Source organism: Leptodactylus fuscus, chromosome 10 (genome assembly GCF_031893055.1).
Source record: "Leptodactylus fuscus isolate aLepFus1 chromosome 10, aLepFus1.hap2, whole genome shotgun sequence".
NCBI classification, from domain to species: Eukaryota; Metazoa; Chordata; class Amphibia; order Anura; family Leptodactylidae; genus Leptodactylus; species Leptodactylus fuscus.
This window is the reverse complement of record NC_134274.1, coordinates 39,133,950-39,158,737: the sequence shown is the minus strand read 5'-3', so window position 1 is coordinate 39,158,737 and position 24,788 is coordinate 39,133,950. Positions and strand designations below refer to the sequence as shown.

The 24,788-nt window shown below is 43.1% G+C and overlaps 1 protein-coding gene across 1 annotated transcript in view; it reads left to right on the top strand.

Annotated features, from left to right (window-relative positions):
- The window catches only part of LOC142183046 (rap1 GTPase-GDP dissociation stimulator 1-A-like), a 54,965-nt gene extending 37,753 nt beyond the window's left edge, over positions 1-17,212 (top strand). Inside the window, exons 7-14 of the mRNA XM_075257944.1 lie at positions 454-597; positions 1,691-1,822; positions 7,047-7,181; positions 10,159-10,284; positions 11,877-12,016; positions 12,256-12,382; positions 12,719-12,847; positions 16,737-17,212. Coding sequence (XP_075114045.1) covers positions 454-597; positions 1,691-1,822; positions 7,047-7,181; positions 10,159-10,284; positions 11,877-12,016; positions 12,256-12,382; positions 12,719-12,847; positions 16,737-16,888 — 1,085 coding nt within the window. The 3' untranslated portion in view covers positions 16,889-17,212. The remainder of the gene's footprint in view (positions 1-453; positions 598-1,690; positions 1,823-7,046; positions 7,182-10,158; positions 10,285-11,876; positions 12,017-12,255; positions 12,383-12,718; positions 12,848-16,736) is intronic.
- The last annotated feature ends 7,576 nt before the right edge of the window (positions 17,213-24,788 follow it).

The window sequence follows — 24,788 nt, the reverse complement described above, 5'->3', positions numbered from 1 at the left end:
CACTGGGTCTCACAATAGTTATGCTCTGTGTGTCCATCTTTGTCATCAGTTGGTGGACCAAAGGTGGAAGCTTCTAGCCATCTTATGGTACAGATAATCAGATATCTGTGACTTACAAATAAGCGGCTACTATCTGATCTGGACCCTCGAATGAACTGATCTTCACACTAAAATCAACCAACATTTGTTTCGCTGAGTATAGTCTTGATCTACACTCAGACATTATGGGATGGTTTTTGATGCCTGCATCCAAGATGTTTGTTTCTTGGTAAAACAAGTAACACATGCCGCGGAAATATTCTATGAATCAAATAACTACATCTCAAGCAACATAGAATTCCAAGTTTATGACCACATTTAACCCTTTAAGCCAGGCTGTAGGATCATAATATTTTATTATAATTGCAGATTAAAGTGCCGCTTTCATTGTGATACTTGTTGTTCTCTTCTCAGAGCCCCTTAAATTACAGCTGGTAGACGCTTCTGTTCAGGAGACCCTATGCGAAATCCTTCAGAGACTACAGGACAGTTCACAGACAGAAGACATGTGTACCATGAAGTCCTCATCAGACCTTATTGTGTCATTGCTTCTTGGTGGTGAGTAGATTGTATTCAGAATGGGGAAATACAGTCAATTAAAGCAAATTCTGGTGTAGGCACAGAGAAAACCACATCATGCGTTACCAATACTGTGGCACGGAGCGTTCAATCGACTCCTTAAATGAGTTTCCAATGACTTCTGTTGTCTTCTGAGAGATGATCAGACAGTCAAGTTAAACATTGCTACATCAAATGTTGGGAAGGGGTTAAAAACTAGAAGCTTAAATCTAGATCCGTTTTTTAGCTTGGCACTTTCACGAAGAGCACATTCATTGACAAGCAGAACTCCCAACATCCCAAAGTACTAATTACATCTCTACAAAGCAGCATAGCCATCTGAACATTGTATTTTATATCAGAGGTATGTGCCGAATGTAATTGCCGCCTTACACTGCGCACCCACATCAAGACAACCACAAATTCAGTTTCCTCTGATTCATGGGCCACCTGTCTAAAGGGAAATATTAGCAGTACCACTGAATTCTATGGTTACTGATACTCCCTCAATACTAAGGTCACGGTTACAAAACTTGCATTATTTTACTATCCCCAGAATACAGAAGCAGAGTTTATACTCCGCTCTTATCACAGGATTAAAAATATTGTAATATTGCACTAGCCACTGAAACACTGATCTATGGCTTTTGGCAGATCACTTTTCCACTTTGTTTAGTAGCCTGGGACACAGTCAGCAGAGTCACTTCATGATCATAGACTATAATGGGGTCCGTGTGCTCTCCGTGCAAGTCATGTGGACATGAAAGTAGATCACAAAGTACTTTTCTGTCCGCATGTTACGTGCAGACACCACATGGCGGGCACACGGACCCCATTATAGTCTATGGGGTACGTGTGCTTTCACTGCACACTACTTGCAGTAGTCCATTCAGGGGGGTCTCCATGCGGACTCTCCAAACGGATTACCAAACGCAGATGTGAACGATGGGTTAGGGTGTCTGACAACCTTCATTTAAAAGAAATCTTAAGCATATTCACCAAAAAATGCATAGACTAAAATCAAAATAATATTGCATTACATTTGTAGTCCATTTGCAAGTTATCCTTACGTGTGCATCATTTCCTTTCCCAGATGAATCCATGCAGAAACTTTTTGACAATGGCGGTGGCGTTGTGTACCAGAACATTCCTTCATGGCTAACCTCTCGGCACACCCTTCTTCAGATGACTGGAGCACTTGCCATTGCTAATTTTGCAAGAAATGGTAATATTTATTTAATATAGTAAAAAATCCTATTTGTAGTGACTATACAGTAGGTGACAACACAGAGGTTATTCTTTGAGCATGGAAAACCTAGGATTAGAATTAAATAGGAATTGCACCTTTAAGAAATGTTGCATAAATCAACAGTAGAGATGGAGTCCCTGGAGACTCTGCCACTCCTCATTGGACATGAGCCTGATTTGCATATTTCTAACTATAGATATAGATATATATATATATATATATATATATATATATATATATATATATAATCTTTTTCAAGGAAATGGTGCATCTATTGAACTATGTAAAGATATGATGGTGCTCAGTATAATATCCCCAACAATGCATTGTGGCTGGTTTCATGTTGAGTTTCCTGGTGATACACTCCCTGTATGATGATACAATTTCTTAGTATTATCTCGACTTCAAACAGCACATTTTACTAAGTGCTTTAAGGACGTTGTTAACTTATATTGTGAAAGCCTACTTGGAGATATTTCTAAGCAATAAGGAGTATTACGTCCACTGTGACAATCCAAATATGAACACTATGGACATAGGCTGCAGCCCCACGTTGTGGAAATGCAGATTTTTTTTTATTTTATTTATTTTTTTAATGTAGATTGTGAGTGCCATATAGGGATCACAATTAGAGAAATATTCAATATTCGTTTTGAATAGCCGCTCAATATTGGACTATTTGAACGAATATCGAATCCCATTATAGTCTATGGGGAAGAAATGCTCGTTTCAGGGGAACCCACCATTTGACTCAGGAGGGTCACCAAGTCCACTATGACACCCCTGGAAATGATGGCAACACCTCTGCAATGCAACTGGGACAGCAGGGGAAGCATGTCTGGGGGCATCTAACAAGCCCAAGTCACAGTTTTACCCCACCATCACAGCGTATCAACTAGACACTTTCCACACTCAAAAAACCTCTATGAAAGTGGAAAAATACCTGGAAACCTTCTTTCCTCCCCAATTGGATGGACACAAACCCCAATTTTAAGCTAAAGCAACATTACCAAGCACCCCTTTAAATCACATTGCCCATGACAACCACAGATGGAATAGGCAATGGGAAATCCAACAGTACCCACCCTGAACTGTCTTTGTGGATGTGTGTGTGGAGTTCATCACAAGGCTGACAGACCCAACTCCAAATGCTGCAGGACAAGCAACCAGCAGTCAGACTAAGATTGTCTCTTCTTCAAGTAAGACACAAGATTCTTTGGAACCAGAACAGGAAAACCCAGTGATTGCCATTGCAGCAGTGCCTAGGCCATCTTTCAGAGCAGTTCATTCAGAGATTGGAATGGAGAAAAATAAGAACATTTACTGTGATCGAGTCTTCATGCACATTAGTGGGCATGGACAACCTAACGTAGAAGATCCTCATGCTGAGCTGGCCTCATTACTGAACACGATCAACCAGGATAATCAGGGCTGGAAACAGCCATCACATCTTACCGAAAGGAATCACTCTCAGTTTGGAAAGAAGCCATCTAAACGTTCCACCTTTAATTGAGTTGAGCATTGCACCAGCAGAATGTTATGCCCTTTGGGTGAGTTGAGCCTTGTAGCAGCAGAGTGTTAGGCCCTTTGGATGACCCCTAAAACATTGATTTGCAGGCCCTTGTGGGGGAGCCATAAAACATTGCATTGCAGGACCTTGGGGTGTAGCCCTAAAAGATTGAATTGCAGGCCCTTGTGGGGGAGCCCTAAAACATTGAATTGCAGGACCTTGGGGTGTAGCCCTAAAACACTGAATTGCAGGACCTTGGCGTGTAGCCCTAAAAAAAAATGCATTGCAGGCTCTTGGGGGGAGCCCTAAGAAATTAATGAGGTAACCACAGTGAAGTTTTTTTTAAGTATTACAATAGCGTGAAGGGGTTGGGGTTGGAGGAGGAGGATGAGTGAAGTGGGTGCTGGCAGCCTCTCTCCAGTACCTGGACTGTGTACTGGATACCCAGCTGGATATCCACGTCCTTGCCCCCTTCTGCTACTGACAAGGAGCAATGCTGGCAGCCCCTCTCCAGTACCTGGACTGTGGACTGGAAACTTAGCTGGATAGCCACGTCCTCGCCCATGTCCTCTGCTGCTACCCTGCTGCATGATTGGCTGGTTCACTGTATGTGTACAGTGTACTTCCAGTGTAGCTCTGAAAAGAGCTGTTTTATAAGAATGTTTTCCTGCCTAGACCACGCTAAATTCTGTTTCTCACCCTGAGACCAAGCTCTCCCCATCTCTCCAAAACTAAAATAAGACTAACATGGCCGACACTATTCTTATGAATCAGAGGTCACCTGACTTCGGCAGACAAGGCTTTTTCCAATTTTTTTTTTTTTTTTCGATGCCTCCGTTGTCTAAGTTCCTGTCCCACCTCCCCTGCACAGTTATTGGTGCAAAAAAGCGCCAGGGAAGGTGGGATACAAATTTTCACTTCGTTTGCCACGTGGTATTCGATTGGAATTGAATACCTCGAACAGCCTGATATTCGATTGAATACCTATTCGATCAAACGGTGTTCACTCATCTCTAATCACAATGTACCTTTTTTTTTTTTTTCCTACCAGTCTGTCTTTTGTAGAAAGGGAGGAAATCCACGCAAACATGAGGAGAACATACAAACTCCTTGCAGATGATGTTCCTGGTGGGATTCGAACCTAGGGCCTCAGCGCTGCAAGGCTACAGTGCTAATCACTGAGCCACCGTGTTGCCCCACAGATTTGCTGCAGATTTTGCCGTGTTGTTTTTTTTTTTTCTTTTGAGCCAAAGCTAAGAATAGCTGCAAAATAAATGAAAAATACATAGGACGTTCTTATACTTCTACCTTCTGCTCAATCCAGTCCTGGTTTTGGATCAAAGAACTGCAGCAAAATCTGCAATAAAATTAGAGGTTCTAAGCCTTAGGCTATGGCCCCACGTTGTGGAACTGCAGCTTTTTTTGTTGCAGATTTTGTCGCGCTTTGTTGATATTCCCCATTCCTTTTGTAGCTACTCTTGGCTTTGACTCAAAAAAAAAAAAAAAAAAAAAAAAAAGCAACAAAATCTGCAACAAAAAAAAGCTCCGTTTCTGCAACGTCGGGCATTAGCCTTTTTTTGTTGCAGATTTTTCTGCAGTATTTTGAGCCAAAGCCAGGAGTGAATTAAGCAAAAGGGAGAGGTATAAGAGCTTCCTATACATTTCCCATTTCTCTTGTTGCCATTCTTGGCTTTGGCTCAATAAACCGTAGCAAAATCTGCAAAAAAAAAAAAAAAACACGTGCAATGTGGGGCCTCAGCCTTAAAATGATTTCCAATGAACACAACAATATTTAAATTTTTAGCAAAAATTTTAACATTTTGCAAATATACTTTATCAAAATCTTTGCAAAGTTTTAAAGCCTTTCTCTAGCCATCTTAGTGGTGACAGTGTCTTGTCTTGATAGATTTTTCTATTGTGGCTGGGTTATCAAGCAGGGGCAGGGCATGGATGACAAGATAATCCGGACACAGTAAGGAAATCCGTAAAAGGGCAGACCAAAGAAAGTTCCAGCATTCGTGGTTGTATCCATTGGTATTTCATCAAGACAACAGACTGTCACCACTAGCATGGTTATATAAAGTCTTAGCATTGTATTGCATGTATTTGCATGTAACTGATGACACGTAGTAAAAAAACCGAATATTTAATAGACTTTCGAAATCGCATTAGTCATCATACGTAATATATTTGAAAAGCGATAAAATAATTCACTTCTCCTTTTCTATAACCTATATTCCACAAAATGAAACCTAAATCCCCATGTTCAGGTCTCTGGCTGTTTACTTTGAATGTCCTCTATTCCACCTTGTACATCAAATCTAACAATTCCCCCCGGCGCTATGGTTTTCACTTGTACGTTAAACGGTAGTGACTGTGAAGAAGGTCTGGATGAGTGACCTATTTTCCATTCCCTACCTTCAAAGACTGGAGAAGCATTTAACATCAGAGCTGATAGATATGTCATCATCTTGTCTATTGCTCCAAAATGTGCTCACGTCCATTAGGAAGCCCCAACTGGACTGAGATGAAGTATCTGACATCCTCGTACTGGAAGGATTGAAAAGCTCAAAACTCTAAGAACTGCCGGCGATGTTTAATGTGCGGCGGATTAAAAGATGAGAAAAAGAAAAATGATCGTAGAAGTAGTAAAAGAATAGGAATGTGTTAATAGAAGAGACAGTCTAAGATGTTCTGTCTAAAAAGTCATTTTATCACCATATTGTCTCTTATATTGTCAGGTGGTAATGTCTGATGTCAGCCATTTTCTGTGTACTGTATATTCTACTGCATTACTTAGCATACACTTAGCATTGTCTGCAGCAGTGTAGAGGTTAACTATCTTTGCGCCTTGTTTTAACTTTGCAAACCCACAAATCCTTCTCCTACCTTTAGATGTCTTCTCCGTACCGCCGTTTGGTAGAAATCCCGGTTTTCTTCGGTACGCAAATTAATTCTCTCGCAGAACTGGGGGCGTCCCCAATGCTGCAAGAGAGATCTCTAGCACCGCCTCCATCTTTGTCTGGAACGACCTCTCCTGCGTTGTCTTACAGCACTGGGGTCAAAATTCTACACGTGTAGTCGGCTCTGCTATCAGGCCTCGGGCAGAGTTGACTGCACATGCCCATGGCCATTTTTTTGTGGACGCTTACGCTCTGTACTCTGTTGAACTACAGGAGCGTACTGTGCATGCGCAGCATGCTTGCATAAGTGGCTACAAAAAGATGGCTATGGGCATGTGCAGTCAGCTCTGCCCAAGGTCCTACTGCGCATTCGTAGAAGTTTGACCCCAACGCTGGAAGAAGTGGGAAGAAGTCGCTCCAGATGAAGATGGAGGCAGTGCTGGAGATTTCTCTCTCAGCATTGGGGACGCCCTTAGTGCTGCGACAGAACTCATTTGCATACCGAAGAAAACCGTGATTTCTACCGAACAGCGGCCTGGAGAAGACATCTAATGGTAGGAGAAGAATAGCCTTTCTTAAGGCTTTTCCTACGTGTTAGGAATAAAAAAATAGCATTTTAATGATAGGATCCCTTTAAGAACATTGAGTTCACTCAATAAAGGACAACCCAAGCATTATGGCAGAATCCAAGGATGGAATTGTAAGAATGTAGTCAGGACAATACCAATTGCAACAGCACTGAACAGCTTAACCAACATTTTATTTTTATTTATTTATTTTTTTACAGATACTAACTGTGTCCGCATGGTGGAGCTTGGTGTGGTTCACCAACTTTTAGATTTGTTAGAACAACATGTGGAGAATGGAGATGTCGCCGTACAACACGCAGCTCTCAGTGCACTGCGAAATCTGGCAATACCAGGTAAAGCATCATGTAATACAATGTACCAAGGCTGTGGAGTTGGGAGGCCGGATCAGAGATTCCTAATTCTCTAGTTTTGCCAAACCCAACTCTTCATAACTAGTTGTCTGCCATGGTTAGTCATAAGTAGTAGTAATCCTTTAATTCACTAAAAATCTAGTAATGATATTCATATAACAGTAAATATGCAAAAAAATTATATATCTAGTTAATTATATCATATTAATAATTGTATGATATAATTTACAATAATGGTCAGAGTCCAACTCTACAACTTCCTTTTGGTGTACGAAGCTTTTCATAGCTATTTAAAGAAAGTCAATATCTCTAATGTGCCAAGAAAGGAATTTGGTCATGTTTACAGTAAATAATAAGACTGTACAGTCACTTTAAAGGGATTCTATCATTAAAATCAAATTTTTTTTCTCGATCAGGTGTAGGAATAGCTTTAAGAAAGGTTATTCTTCTCCTACCTTTAGATGTCTTCTCTGCGCCACCGTTCGGTAAAAATCCTGTTTTTTTGTCAGTATGCAAATGAGTTCTCTCGCAGCACTGGGGGTGGTCCCCAGCTCTCAAACAGCACTGGGGGTGTCCCCAATGCTGCGAGAGAACTCTCCAGTGCTGCCTCCATCTTCTTCAGGAACGGCCTCTTCACGCGTCTTCTTCTGGAGCTGGGTTCAGACTTCTATGCATGCGCAGTCGGCTCTGCCTTTGGGAGACGCGCCGAGGCCGATCCTTTAGAAGATGGAGGCGATGTTGGAGATTTCTCTCGCAGCATTGGGGACACCCCCAGTGCTGCGAGAGAACTTATTTGCATACAGATAAAAACTAGGATTTCTACCAAACGACGGCACGGAGAAGACATCTAAAGGTAGTCTATGGGGTCTGCAGATTTCTTCTGGTAACTGCTTTATGCAGATTAGGTTTCTGTCCAGGTGGTCCCTAAGCGTACTCTCCAAATGGAAACCCATACGCAGATGTGAACCAGGCCTAAGATATCACATAAATGAGCATAAGATTTTTATACACTTGTATCCAGGAGCAATAACTGATACATAATAGATTATAAAGATGCAAATATACAGGTCATGTCCCAAACCTTGCTTTTCTTGTCCTGTAAAACGTAGCCACCTTCTCCTGTGTGTGACATTATGAAGTGCTGTATGAGAATGACATATTGACTCCAGGAGAACATTATTTACGCGACTGATTTATGCCTCAAATTCACATTTGTCTGATAAATTTGCTGCATGTAATAGAATCTCCGAGGAATCCAACCGGCACTTAATCCTCCTACGTATAACCCCTCGGCCGCTATCAAAGGTGGCTGATCTAGAATAAAAGGGTTAAAACATTCCATTCTTCAAACGCCCATATAGCGCCATGACATGTCCTCTTCATTTGTTACACTCAATTTAGGGATTTACATGTATCGATTCCAACAGCGGGTTTTTGATTGAATTATTGTCAGATTTTGAAACGTCCCAAATCTATTAGGACAATAGAAGACGGGGAGGGAGAAGAAATGCATTAGAAGAGATTTTTCTTCTTGTAATCGGAAAATGCTGTAAGCAGGAGCGTTAAGCGAGTCATCCATCATATCCGGCATAGCAGAAGGACACATACAATGTAATCCATCAATTACCTTATGAAGCGTGCAAGAAAAATAATTACCAAATCCGAGACATTTTTTTTTTAATAATAGTTCAGAGCTGGCACATCCAGGCCTGGGTTTCATAGATAGGAGGATATTTGCAGCAGGGGTCACTACTGTTAGAGATTGTCATTCATTGTCCATATCATTTCAATAAAGGAAATACAAGTGACCTGCATGTGAGCAGCCGCGAGACAGTCAAGCTACATGGCGGAATAGCAATTGGAAATGTTCAAAGGGGTATATCTATCATGGTCAACGCAGAAGATAGTCCATAAGTATCCAAGGTGGGATCTTCGCCTGGTTCTAGAACAAGGGTCATGGTCACACACCTACCAAGTGTAGGATACCATGAAAACCAAGTCTACGCCAACCAGGAAACATAAAAGTATTATTTGTATCCAAAAAAAGAAAGACATGGCATTTCCCAGTCTTATACATTGATCTAGTGCTTCGCGGCAAATTCTACAATACGGAACATGAGGTTCTTAGTATACATATTGATCAAGGTGCATAAGCCCATTAGACACTTCACAGCGACCTCTATATAGTGGGTCCCTACGCTACTGGGTGCGACCACCACAACTACAACAGTGGTCCGGCCAAGCCCCCAGGAGCAGCAGACACCATGCAGCACCACACCATGTGAAAAGAACTCAAAAATTCACCTTACCATATTGCACCAGTCACCACCCTTGGGGCTTCGTCTGGTTGCAGGAGTGTTGCCGGACCACTGGGTCGCTCCCTCTGTGGGCGCCGTGTGGTGGTTGCACCCAGTAGAGTAGGGACCCACTATAAATAGGTCGCCGTGAAGTGTCTAGTGGGCTTATACACCTTGATCAATATATATACTAAGAACCTCATGTTCAGTATTGTAGAATTTGCTGAGAAGCACTAGATCAATGTATAAGATTGGGATGTGCGGGCCATGTCTTTTTTTTCTCTTTTTGGACACATATAAAGGTATTATTATGTGCAGCCATAACATTTACCAGCAACTAGGTATGAGCCAATCTTGAGATTTCAGGATCGTTTTTAAAATCCGATTCTCAATCATTTTCCAGCCGATCCTGATTGTGAAATTTGCTCGATTGCCAATCGGGATCCAATCTTTCCCAATCGAAGTTTTAGTTTGAAGCCATTTTACATTTGGCAAGGTATTTATTAACTATGTGTTTATGGACTCTATACAAAATGAGTGATTTGACATAGGTGACACCACATAGAGAGGTCAATTTCACTTTAATATAGGCGCCAGCTATTTTTGTATCTATTTTTGTTATTTCATTTGTAGCATTTAATATTAATGCATCTTATTCTTAGTGATGAACAAAGTAAGAATGCTGGAAGAAGGGGTAGCAGACAGAATCCAAATGTTACTAAGATCAGAAATGCCTCCGGTCCAATTCAAGCTCCTGGGCACTCTGAGGATGTTGACTGATGGCCAAGGTAAACCAAAGGAACTTGGTGCTTTTTGTGTTTTAACTAGATATTTATGGTCCAGTGACTAAGTTCGTTCCAAGTATCCAATTTGAGAGAATCTTTTCGAGTGACTGCTTCTCTTAACTTTATAACGGTAAAAAGGTCCCACACCAATAGTTATTGCCGGGATCTCTGTAGGATATATCAATTCATCTGACCTGGTCAATGGTCCAACCATCAAGATGTAGAATAGAGGCAGCTCAGCTCCAGTCACATGAATTACAATACCAGACATACAGATGTGGGATTTGGCAAACCTCTATGTGTTCAAATATTGGATTGAATTGGGTTTATGAGAAATTGGAGTCCTTAAAGGGATTCTATAATTGGGAAACTGATTTCTAACTAAGCTGATATTTGCATAGACTTTAGAAAGGCGATTCTAGACATACCTTTTGTTTAGTAAGCCTCTCAGATGTTTTTGAATTAGCCCGCTTTTATTGAAATGCTACAGAGCCATCTCGGAGCACCAGAAGATCACTGAGCACTGTGTGATATGTGTACACAGGGGGAGGTGAGAGCATGGAGGTGGCTGCTGCTGATGATGACTCTTCAGCCTCCCTGCTCTCACCTCCCCCTGTTTACACATATCACACAGTGCTCACTGATCTTCTTAACATTTTATATAACTATGACAGAGTATCACTAAATCATTAGCTTTGAAACATTAGTTTTTAAAGTCACTCACTCAACACCACATATTTTAGGATATGTTAAGCCAAGCAAATTGATAAGAAAGGACACCCCTTTGGTATACTGGGGTCTAAACAATTAGACCTGCAATGAACATATGTTTATGGGATAGCCTAGGGACATGTGGTCAATGATTCCAAGTACATATTTCTTTTATCAAATAATATATGGATGGTATAAATAAAATATTAGAAATTCTACAGTGTGGGGAAAGTAGCATGGTAGCAGCAATGGTGCAGACCCAAACAGTCAGACAGGGACACAAAATATACAGGAAACAGGTTTTATTTTGAAAAAAACAGGAAAACAAATAAACCTTGTCTTCAGGCACAAAATTAGCAAAATAAAATACAGCCTTAACTTCAGGCAAAACAATAAATAATAAAATCCTGCTCATCTGAGCAACTAATAGTAAGCCACATGTGTAGTTAGTTTACTAACAGCCACACAAACAAAACCAATAGGAACGACGATAGTGTCTCACCAGACTCTGCAACAGGACAGACCCATACGCCTCCTGTCATGCCCTGAAGTGCAGGCTCTGCAGTCTTTTATGGGCCAGTAACAAGTTCAGGACTCACACCTGGGACTGAGGCCTACTCAAGCCCCACCCTGGACCATACATAGGTCGGGAATCTGGGGTATATACTGTATATAGGCTTAGTGTATGTTGGGAATTACAATTAGGTGCCAGTGTAATATTAAACCAGAATCCTAAAGAAGACATTTTATTATTCAGATCAATGCTATCAAATCAGTCCAAGCTTTGGTTCCAGACAGACCTTGGAACTTACTCATCACATATGCAGTTTTAGGATAAGTTCAGATGGCAATGTTATTCTCACTTGATTTACTTTTATTTAAAGCGGACACAGCTAGGATTTTGGGCCAAGATTCCAAGCTACTGGCTAGACTTGTACAGTGGTGTGAAGCCAAGGACCATGTTGGCGTTAGGGGAGAAGCAAATCGGCTTTTGGCATCCATCTTACGACACAGCAAGTCTCAAGTAAGAAATGAACACATTTTAAAGAGGCCTAAAAAAGGATATTGTTGCTGCTAAAATAAATTTAAAAAAATTAGATCTATGGTTGGCTAACCACTGGAACTTCTACTTGCTACTACTGCCATGTAATGTGCACGGACATAGACTTTTACAAAGATCGTGCACAGAGCGCTACGTGTGTTTGTGACTTTCTGCTAAGGTTACAGTTAACAAAAACATTCTCTTTTTATTGTCATGCACAGGATGTAGTCAAGGCTATCGAAAAGGCCAAAGGTGTGAAGCATCTGGTATCTATGACAACTAGCGAGCACGCCATTATGCAAAACGAAGCCCTTATCGCATTAGCCATCGCCTCAGCCATCAACCTTGGTAAAGTAAAATGTAGCAATCAACATTACTGAACTGCACAGGATGGGCCTATTATATTTAAGGGGCACAGAACACGGTATAATAGAGTAAGAAGACTTGACAGAAATTCATTATCTACTTAGTAATTTATAGAAGGCTTTGGAACGGATCTGGAAGACACACGTGGTAATAAGATTCTTCATCATCGAACGCACTTTTATTATCTCATGCTATCCGAACGATGGGATCCCACACAAACACCATCCTCCTGGACGGATACAGTGTAGCCATTGCAACATCATTTGTGTAATAGCAGCACTTTTATGAGATACAGTAATGGTTGTCATTACATTGCAGAGGTTGTTGAAGAAGGCTTCAAAGAGTCGGAGCTGGTGTCGATCCTGCACAAAGTTTTGCAAGACGAATCTATGGGACCGGAGGTGAAATATAATTCCATGGGTCTTTTATGCAGCCTTATGGACTCTGGTAAGGAATACAGGAGGAGTGTGAACGTGATATTCTCATTCACAGGCTGGTTGTTAATTTGACAGAACTAAGGCTAGGTCCAGGACTAAGGTCAAGTCCAGGACTAAGGCTAGGTCCACATCTACCTTGGGAGTCTCCATAAGCGACTCCATTGTAGAATCCGTAGAAACCCGAATGTAGTGTGAACCAAGTGTACCGTATTTTGCGGACTATAAGGCGCACCGGACTATAAGGCGCATTACCCATGAGCGCCTTATAGTCCTGCCTAGGTCCATATATAAGGCGCACCAGACTACAAGGCGCAGCGCTGTCTGGTGCGCCTTATATGATTGAAAGCGGCGGCCGGCAGACTTTGCCGGTGGCCGCTTAGCCCCCCGCGTGCCAGCCGCTTCTATTCATTTCAATGGCACGCTTCCATTGAAATGAATGGAAGCGCTCGGCACACGAGCAGTTAAAGGGATTCTACCTTTAAAAGAACTTCCTTCTTGATCACGTCGGAATAATCTCCTTACCTTTTTACCATAGCCAGCGCCGCCTTCTTCCGCAGCTCCGTCTCTGTCTTCTTTGGGCCTCATGGATGACGCATGCGCAGTCGGCTCTAACAGGCTCTCGCAGCCAGAGCTGACTGCGCATGCGTCATCCATGAGGCCCAAAGAAGACGACAGGGAAGGCGCGGACACAGCTCAGGGAGAAGGCGGCGCTGGCTATGGGAAAGGTAAGAGACGAATAGTCTTTTAAGGCTATTCCGACGTGGTTAGGGGGAAGAGGTTCTTTTAATGGTAGAATCTAGAGTTGAGCGAGTACTGTTCGGATCGGCTGATCCGAACAGTACTCTCTCATCTCTAGTAGAATCTCTTTAAGCAGCAGCCGCCGGCAAAGTCTGCATGCCGCTTCCATACATTACAATGAGAGCGCGCTATTCAAATAGTTAGAGATGAACGAATACTATTTGAATAGCGTGCTCCCATTGCAATGTATGGAAGCGGCATGGAGACTTTGCCGGCGGCCGCCGCTTAACTCCTCGCGTGCCGCCGCTTCAAGCCTTATATAAGGCGCACCGGACTATAAGGCGCACTTTCGATTTCTGAGGAAATCGAAGTATTTTATGTGCGCCTTATAGTCCGGAAAATACGGTAACAGTGGATTTTCCATTGCAGGCATTTAGTGTAGAGATGAGCGAACACTAAAATGTCCGAGGTTCGAAATCCGATTCGAACAGCCGCACACTGTTCGGCTGTTCGAACGGATTTTGAACCCCATTATAGTCTATGGGGGGAAATGCTCGTTTCAGGGGTAGGTAAAATTCGATACAATTATACTTACTAAGTCCACGAGTGACGGTCGGGCTGGATTCCCCTTGAAGTCTTCTCCCGGCGCAGCGCCCCCGCGGCGTCTTCCGGCTGGAATTCAGTCTGCCTAGGCGTCGGGGCCTAGGCAGAGTCGACTGCGCATGCGCGGTCGGCTCTTCCCGGCCCGACGCCTGAGCAGAGCCGACTGCGCATGCGAGGGCATGCCCACGCATGCGCAGTCGGCTCTGCCTAGGCCGGATGCCTAGGCAGAGTGAATTCCAGCCGGAAGACGCTGCGCCGGGAGAAGACTTCTAAAGGTAAGATAAGAACCATCGTTGATTGGCAGAATGTATAGCATTCTTCCAATCAACGCTGGTTCTGCATCGAACCTTAAACTTCGAACAGCTAGTAGTGTTCGATCGAGTATGAGTATTTCGAATACCGTAGTATTTGATCGAACACCTACTCGATCGAACACCTACTCGCTCATCTCTAATTTAGTGTTCTTTTGGGCAAAATTTTAAGATCGCTGGTGTTCTTCCTATCTTATAGAAAACACCAGCTTAACCAAACATTCACTGCAGCAGTGACGTGACTCAGCCAATGACTGACTGAAAGGCATTACCTGTAGGTTAGGAAGGACCCGTGAGTAGAGACTGCCAAAATGTCTGCCTGAAATAAGCAGACGAAATATCCCAGCATACACGGCTTCTATATCTGCTGCTTTCTCCTCTCAAACTATTTACACCTATCAGATCCCATTATAATCAATGGTGACTGTCAGTTTCCATATGTAACTGACATTTTAGAGCCAATGCTAATGTGAACTTATCATAAGAGATACAGAATTTCATAGCCCTCACGGTCCACACATATGATATAATGGGCTCCCTACGGAAATTAATGGTAAGCATTCACACGGAGGAAAATGGTGAGGAATTTGGTGTGGAATTTCAGCACTGAAAAAAAAAAAGCTTTCAATTGACTTCAATAGGTTCCTTTTTCTGCTAGCAGAACCCATTGAAGTCAATGGGAGGCTTTTTTTGAGTGCCAAAATTCCACACCAAATTCCTCACCATTTTCCTCTGTGTGAATGCACCCTTACAGCTCTGCTTCATGCTTCCTTTTTGCTCTGGGCCCTACTGTGATGTCAGCACTCGGTGCCCGTAGCAGAGAAGTGGTGGGTATTGGACTCCTCTTACCACTTGCTCCCAATGGAGTCTTTAATTGCAATGAAGTGCTCCATCAGTAGTGATAGAAGGGCTCATTGTGCTTCTCAAGAAAGATGGCACTCATGTTAATCCGTGATGAAGAGGCAGTGGTTGTCAGCCACAGAGTGAACCCAATCCTCCCCTCCACGGGGATACATGTACCGCAGATGGAGAACCACTGTACCACAGCTATGTGAGCAATACTGGATTTACTGTAGGTATACAGTAGATGTTGAGCACCTTATCTCACCCTGAGCAATAATTGACACCTGATGTGGCCGCTGCCTGTCCCTCTGGTGCATGCACCAATGTCTCAACAAGCATGCTCCAACTATCACTAAACTGGGACTACTCCTAGAGATGGTGTCTTGGTGGTTCACAGAAGCAAAGATCAAGGAGATTAAGTAGTGAAAACCAGGGCACCACGTAGGCAATGTCCTAAGGCATAGACCCAAGTCAAATCGAATGAATGCCCACTTAGCTGTTAGGACACTAACTATAACAGGGTCTTTTCCAAAATGAAATCTTAAAGGGATTCTACGATTAAAAACTTTTTTTTTGTAGATAAGATGTCGGAATAGCCTTTAGAAAGGTTATTCATCTCTTACCTGTAGATGGGATCTCCGCTGCGCCGTTCCTTATAAATACCGGTTTTTACCGGTATGCAAATTAGTTATCTCACAGCGATAGGGGCGGGCCCCAGCGCTGAAAATGTGATGGGGGGCATCCCCACTGCTGCTCAAAAACAGGCTCCAGCGACGCCTCCATCTTCGGCTGGATCCTCCCCTTCTTTCTTCGGCATCACCTCTGACGCCCGCGCAGTTGGCTCTGCAAGTGAGACACTAGTAGAGCCAACTGTGCATGCCCGCAGCCATAGTTCCAACGCTGCAATTGCACGCATGCACAGTTAGCTCTACTAGTGTCTCACTGGCAAAGCCAACTGCACAGGCGTCGGAGGTGACGCCGAAGAAAGAAGGGGAGGATCCAGCAGAAGATGGAGGCGTCGCTGGAGCCTGTTTTCGAGCAGCAGTGGGGACGACCCCATCGCTGCGAGAGAACTAATCTGCATACCGGTGAAAAACGGTATTTCTAAGGAATGGTGCGGCTATTCAGATGTCTTATCTACAAAAAAAAAAAAAGTTTTTAATGGTAGAATCCCTTTAACCTGCTGTCACAACTGTTTTGGTGTTCTAACCACTAGCACTACCAGCTTACATAGGGACTTCAGTCCACCCACCATCATTGCTTATACATGGACATGTCTGTAATGCATGCAGTCCTTAGCCACAGCTACGCTTCTCCTTGGCGTGAACCTTGTAGTTGTAACCACCCCATGCAAAACGGTCACCTCTATAATCCAGGTCTCTACCTGAACTTGTCTTTCTACAGATGATTTGCGGAAGGAAATGGAAGTCCTAAACCTGAAAGAAACTTTGGAAAAGCTTTGTGGACACAGCAGCGGCAATGTGGTCAAACAGGCCAACAAAGTTCTGCAGATTATGGAACATTATAGCCAGAACAGTGAGCACTTCTTTCCATAGCCATAACATTGTGCTTAAAGGAACAGAACTAGCACCAAAAAAACCCAAGCATTGTGGCTCACCAACATCCCCGCATCAGCCCATGTAGCAACCAGCATCTCCAAGACGTCTACAGAATAGATTCAATTAGTAACTATTAGATAGTATTGTAATGTAAAATATTGTAAGTAAGATATTTATTAAGTGTGGGTCATGTCTTCCACTGAATGGTAACAAAAGATCATAAAATGTTTTTCCATTTGCATTCTAGTGCCAAATTGATATGGCTATAGATGGGGAAAAAAACTTATTCAAATCATTATTTTGTAATAGTATGTAGAATTTTTTTTTGAATAAATGTACATTTTTGTGCAAGGTTTTCACTTGTAGTGTAGAAATTTGGAGGGCTACCCTCTGTCCATTGGTGGTCAAGGTTATTGCAGCGCTAACACCAGACAAGGCCTCTGGTCTTTACGGCCATTATTCTCACGATCCAGGGTTACTCTACGCAAAACACAGTCAAGAGTCCACTTACCTCGTGTCCCATTTTTTATATCGCATATGTAGCCATTCAAAAATATTCTTTCGGTAGATTGTTCGGTCACCTAATGTTCTTCTGTGAAGTGGTGTTGACATGGAAATGTTACTGGCGCACAAGCTGCAGAGGAATCGACGCATCACAGCTATAGCTCAATTCTGGAAGAAATATTTGAGGTCCGAGCATGCCCTGAACAAGGATTATCTCCAACACTTTACATCCGCCAATAGGTGCTGTAACAGTTGGAATAGTTTCTGTAGCCCTTCCCATATCTCCGCAATAGATGCTGAGCAATTAGCTTTATGCTAATTAGATCATTATTATTGTTTATTTATATAGCACCATTAATTCCATGGTGCTTTACATTTGGGGGTCAGATGGGTGGTCCTTAGTTGAAGCAGACAGCCCAAGACCACCCAGCTGACAGTAAAGAGGCTAACTAGGCACCCTACATGCTGAAAGGAAAATAAGGATTCCTTATTTGTGTGTGTGTGTGTATATATACACACACACACACACACACACACACACACACACACACGCAGTCCAGTCCTATTAATGTGACCACCGCCTACTTTTGACGTCAACGTTAAATAACCAATCGCAGAAGACACGTGTCATCAGCCATCTGGGTGCACTCATCATTGTGGAAGGCACGATGGATCAACACAAGTATTCATCTATCCTTGCGGACCATGTTCACCCCTACATGCAAATTGTTTTTCCTCATCATGATGGCATCTACAAGCAGGACAATGTGAGCTTTATTACACATCGAAGTGTACTTGCACAGTTCGAGGAGCACCAGGACGAGTTTACCGTACTCCCTTGGCCAACAAATTCCCCAGAATTGAACCCAATGGAGAATCTGTGGGACCACATCCATCGGGTTGTTTGCGGCATGGATGCTCAACCACGTAACCTAGCGCAGCTGGCCACGGCACTGGAGTCGGCATGGCTCAACATCCCAGTGATCATCATCACAACATCCCCTCTCTTCCTGCACGTCTCACAGCGGTCCGCTCTGCCAGTCTGGATTTTGGACTGTGTATATAGGAAGTTCTTATAATTCTACCTTTTGCTCATTCCTGGCTTTGGATCAAAAAAAAAAAACAAAAAAAAAAACACACAAAAAACCCAGCAAAATCTGCAACAAATAAAGCTGCATTTCAACTACATGAGGCCCCATCTATGAGTAAAGTACTGCCTGTGTTCTAAGTTGTTCCTTCAGGACAAACCCTTTAAAGCAGCGGCTGTTTGATGACCCCTTAAGAATTTTCTATTTTTCTGAAAAGATTTGACCTAAAACTACACCAGATTTTCACATAAATCCTAAAAGTAGATAAAAAGAAAAGTCTAACAAGTTAAAAATATTACAGATGTCCTGACATAAATCATTCTAAGGACGGAGCCCCACATTGCAAAAACATTGTGTTTTACATGACCTGCAATCCCATCCACATATTGCAAAAAAAAAAAAAATTGCAGCATGTCAATTATACTTACAGAAATGCTGGTGCTTTCCATATAGGTACAATAGAGGAAAAAAAGTCAGCAGAGGAATACTCTAGATTTTCTGTGAAAAATGCTGTAAAAAACAAAACCCAAAACATATGTTTCTGTCTTTTCTGCAGACCTTAACCTGACAAATGTTGAGGGAAGATCTGAAGTAAACAGTTCATGGGAGAAAACTCACCAACATCATAGAAACGGTTTTGTACAGAGGAATGGGCTAAAATTCCTCCAAAAACCTACAACATTTAAGGGGTAGAGGTGGGTCACACCAGATACTGAAAGTAAAGGTTCACATTTTTTCTCAGGAAATAGAGAAGTTGGTTTATTTTCCTTATATAGACGACTAAGGCCTTGTTCACATGTGTTTGGATTCCGTCTGAAGGAGTCCGCATGAGGACCCCTCCACACGGACTACCAAACGCAACTGCAAGCTGTGCGCCACTGAAAGCACATGGATCCATAGACTATAATGGGGTCCGTGTGCTTGCTGCCAGATCTCCGCAGGGATCATGCGGACAGTAAAGTAGTTCACCATCTACTTTCCTGTCCGCATGATTCGTGTGGGCAACACGCAGCCAGCACACGGACCCCATTACAGTCTATGGGGTCTGTGTGCTTTCACTGGAGCACCGCTTGCAGTTGTGTTCGGTATTCCCCATGCAGACTCTCCCCGGATCGGAATACCAACACAGATGTGAACAAGGGCAAGTCTAACATTGACTTTTTTTGATTCATTTAGGGGTTTTTTTTAGGACTTGTGTGAAAATCTTTTAGGTCAAATTTTTGCAGAAATCTAACAAATTCTAAACGGTTCCCAATTTTCCGAGTACCATTGTACATGCCTACATAGGGTACAACTTTACTTTTGAGCCCTATTGTACAAAATGTTCCCGTCCAATACGCCACTCTCACTACTGTAAATCTAATACACAAAGTAAAGAATAGAGATGAGCGAGTACTGTTCGGATCAGCCGATGCGAACAGCACGCTCCATAGAAATGAATGGATGCACCTGGTACTTCCGCTTTGACGGCGGCCGGCCGCTTAACCCCCCGCGTGCCGGCTACGTCCATTCATTTCTATGCGAGCGTGCTGTTCGGATCGGCTGATCCGAACAGTACTCGCTCCTCTCTAGTAAAGAACATGCAATAGCAAACAATAAAAAAAACAAATAGTACGAACAATATGTTAAAAAAACAACTTTATTTAAAAATAATTTTCTATATCTGTCATATGTCCACTCGGAGTGGATAAAAGGTAACACATGGAAACAGACAGTGTTAGTCTTCAAGCAATACAAGATGTGCGATAGAAGGAAAGGTCATGGAGTGTTCTTAAAGGAAATCTTCACTTTGACACAATGTATTTACAATATTCTACAGTCTACACAAGGTATGAAATAGATTCACAAGCACTTTGCTTCACTTGTCTTGTACTGATCTTTAAGGAAACAATGTATATTCTGTTAAAGAAACAAATCAAAATGGAAAAAGGTTTGTCCAGCGTTAGACAATATGGCTGCCTTCTTCCATCGCCGCCACCACACCCTGTCCATGACTCGTGTCTAGTATTGCAAAGCAGCTCCACTGAAATCAATGGGGATGAGCTGCAGTACTACTGACAACCTGCGGACAGCTGTGGCGACGTCTTGAAAAGAGAACAGACTTCTTTTTCTAGTTCCAAAGTTGTGCTGGATCCTTGTTTGGGTAAAAGGTACACAAGCCTTACACGTGACACACGTGTGTTCAGAAGCTGTAGAGAGGCACGGAGTCAAGAAATAAAACCGCAATACTACGTCTAATGGCACATGCATTTTTCTGTCAGATATAGAACGTATACAGTATAACCCAGGGCAGTAATATGGTCATGTGTACGGGGCCTTACAGATAAGCTGTTCGGCCACAGACGTCTGCACGGAGCTGATAAACTGTATACAGATCTCTACAAAGAACCAGAAAAATGTTTGATATGGAAGTGGAATAGAAAAACAACACAGACCAAAGAGGTACAAGAGATGGAGAGGAAAGGATCTCCTAAACTCCTTAACCCTCCCATAGACTAAGTGGGACTGGTTGTTCAGAAGTCACGTTCTTTCCTAATGTATCAATGTTCACTAAACTTTTAGTAAGTCACAAGCTTTGATAAATGGGGTCTGGATGCGGAGACTCCCAAACATGATATTAGATGGGAGTGACTGTCATTACACATAGGAACAACTATGGCCGATTTTTAGGGAGGGAGCAAAAAAATGAAACCAGGTGACAAAAAATGGTAAGAGAAGTGAATTGTGAAGTCAAAGGTCGCGGGAAAGCTGTGCATAAGTAGGACACGGGGCGGTATAAATAACACGTGGGGGTAAGGCTGCTCAAAACGCCATTTTTAAGGTCCCTATAAGTTTAGAATAAGGGTGCATTCACAAGATGTAAAATGGAGCGCAAGCTGGCACGTATACGCGTGTCAGCATTTTGCGCGCTCAAAAAAATCCCATTGATTTCAATGGGAGTTACGAGCAAAATGACGGGCGCAAAATGACGCGGCGTATACGCTCGTAACGCCCATTGAAATCAATGGGATCTTTTTGAGCGCGCAAAATGCTGACACGCTTATACGTGCCAGCTTGCGCTCCATTTTGCATCGTGTGAACGCACCCTAAGAGGAGTGCTCCAGACCCGGACAAAGCATCACATCTGCCCACGAGTTGTGCCTCGAGTTGTGCCTGGTATTGCAGGTCAGTCCCATTCCCTTCATAGTATAGCACATACTGGCTTTGGACAGACATGGCACTGCTTATGGAAGAAAACAGCTAAGGGTGCGGATTCACACCTGCGCCCGGTCTCCGCTTTCAGGTTTCCGTCTTATGCCCGAGAAACTGGACAGGAGACGGAAACCGGCAGTCACTTTTCAAACCCATTCAACCCGTGAGCGTCTTCTGGTCTCCGCGACGAAACCATTTTTTTTTAACCGGACACAAAGTCGGACATGCAGGACTTTGAGTCCAGTTAAAAAACTATCAGAGTCTTCCTTTTTAATGATACCCAAGTCTACCCTTTAAAGTGATCACTTCATAGCAGTTGTCACCTCCTAAATGGAAGGCATTTACATAGAAGAATTTGGAGTGTATTTTGAGGCCTATTCTGCTCTGCTTCCACTTTTTGCCGTTGGATCCACAGGACTGGAATCTGAGGTTTGTCCCAGATTTCCACCGCGTGAACCTATCCCTATGGGACAGCCCCTATAAATTGATACATGTCATTTACAACAGTTTCAGACACTTGAAGCATCCTTTTACCAAACAAGTCATTTTACTAAGGAAACACTCTCCAAGGTGTTGAAGAAGTCTCTTAAAATTAGGAAAACACAACAAAAAGTGAAAGAACAACATTTTTACTAAACATGTATCCCTCGTGCTCCGGTAATATTGGCTACAAATGGAAAATTGTAAACATGTCAAGAAAAATATAGAACCTTATAAAATATTCGGCTTCTATTCCTGTAAAAACAAATCTGGATGAACGTCTGTTTCTTGTAATATTTACAGCGACCACAAGGTGGCAGCGGTGTGCTCTGGGTGAATAATAATGGCGTGCAAGCTAAACTAAAAGGTTACCATGGAAGTTTTATTACCTGCTATGTCTAATCTTTATGGACATGAAGGCCTAGGGATACGGAGAATTGGTCATAGTGCAGTACACGGGTATAGATTCGGTTATGTGCAGCCTTATGGGCTTCAGCTAGGACTCAATAGTGGAAATCAATGAGTAGCAGTACAAGTCTATGTGCAACCCTGTGTGTATATATGGTACATGGAGTGTTGTGTATGCAATATATATATGCAAGTAATCTTAAAGGGGTTGTCCAGGATCAAACAATGAAATGGACACAGTGGTGCAGGGTTAGGAAATACAAATGGATAGATGCTTACCTGTATCCTCGGCTGCTTTGACTGTATACAGAGTGGCCCCAGTCGCACACAGCTCTCAGCAGCGTACTATTGAGAGTAGTCACTGACTATAGGGGTCCTATGACTGCATTCACACTGTACATAAGCAAACAGAGATAACAGGCGGCATAGCACAGTAACAGAGATCAAGATGTAGGTATTAATGCATCTAGCCCTGCCGAACGCTTTGCATTTAATTTTGTAATCCTGGACATCCCCTTTAATTATAAGTTACTTTTTTTATGTCTACGGTTCTAGGAGCGACCTAATTGTCTCCAGGGTAACAGACTACAAACAACCTCTGTGTCGTCACGGCCTGTCTACTTTTTGCCAAATTTATGTAGAAGTGTGACTAACTATAAGAAATACAGAGGTTTTTGCAGTTTGCCACTATGAAGACAAGCCATGTTACATAGGTAATGCAAAGTGGATTGTTGCTTTCCCCCTATTTAGAGCAAGAGGGGGTGGATTTTGGTGCAGAATCCACCCCCTCACAATGGTGGTCTATGTAGACCGCTAGCGGAAAAAAGAAACAAGCTGCCCTTTCTTCAGGCGGATTCCGCGGCCGATTCAGCTCCGGCGTCTGCCTCGCGGCAGCACCCTCCGTATTAGGCCCATTCATTTTGGCGGAAAGCCGCGATGGGATGCTGTGCACTGTGCCAGCTGCGAAGGAATATGACACGCAGAATCCCCGTGTGAACGTAGCCCAAGTCAAACTTCCCTTTCTAGAGGTTGCTCTGGATTATAAAAACATGGGGGTTTATTTCCAAAAACAGAGATCTCTCCTTGGTCATGGATTGTGTTTAGTTGATTCTGGAGGGAAGCAGCCATGTTTATGCAAGGGCTTTTTTCGCGCCTTCATCCTAGAACCGCAGTACATTGACGGATCAGTGCCATAGGGAACCCAACAGACCCCAATGACTTATAACACTACGTGCACATGTGTTTGTAGCAGATTTATCAACCTAAAATCTGAGACAAATCCGCACCAAGGTGATGTTTGCAGTCAAAATCCACACAAAAAAAATTATGTGCACAGATATAAAAAATCTACATCAACTGCATCATTTATAGGAGAATTAACAAGACTTAAATAGTACTGATATACACTGTGAATTCCCTGCATGTATATGCTGCAATGTATAACTGGGTCGGTTGGGTTCACTGAGGTGTCCTTTGTTTCGCCATGCGTGTGATCAAATATGCACAACATATCTGAACAGGGCAAGGGATCCACCTCATGGCACCCCCATTGATCAGGTGTTTGAAGAAGCCGTGGAACTAGTCCATCTACCTGCATGCTCACCCAAGCATCATGGCCCCTTTAAACAGCTGATCAATGAGGTCTCAGGAATGATTTAAAGGGATCCTATCATCAAAACTCAATTTTTTGTCGCTAACACGTAGATATAGCTTTAAGAAAGGCTATTCTTCTCCTACATTTTAGATGTCTTCTGTTGCCGTTCGGTAGAAATCCCGTTTTTTGTCGGTATGCAAATGAGTTCTCTCGCGGCACTGAGGGCGGGCCCCAGCGCTCAAATGGCACTGGGGGTGTCTCCAATGCGGCGAGAGAACTCTCCAGCGCCACCTCCATCTTCTTCAGGAATGGCCTCTTCACGCATCTTCTTCCGGCGCAGGCTTCAAACTTCTAGGCCTCGGGCGGCTGGCTGCGCATGCCTGCCAGTCACAAGGAAATGGCCGCTTACAATACTGTGTAAGCGGCCATTTTCTTGTGGCTGGCGGGCATGCGCAGACGGCTTTGCCCTAGGCCTGCGGCCTAGAAGTTTGATGCCAGCACCGGAAGAAGACGTGTGAAGAGGCCATTCCTGAAGAAGATGGAGGCGGCGCTGGAGACTTCTCTCGCAGCATTGGGGATGCCCCCAGTGCCGTTTGAGCGCTGAGGCCCGCCCCCAGTGCTGCAAGAGAAT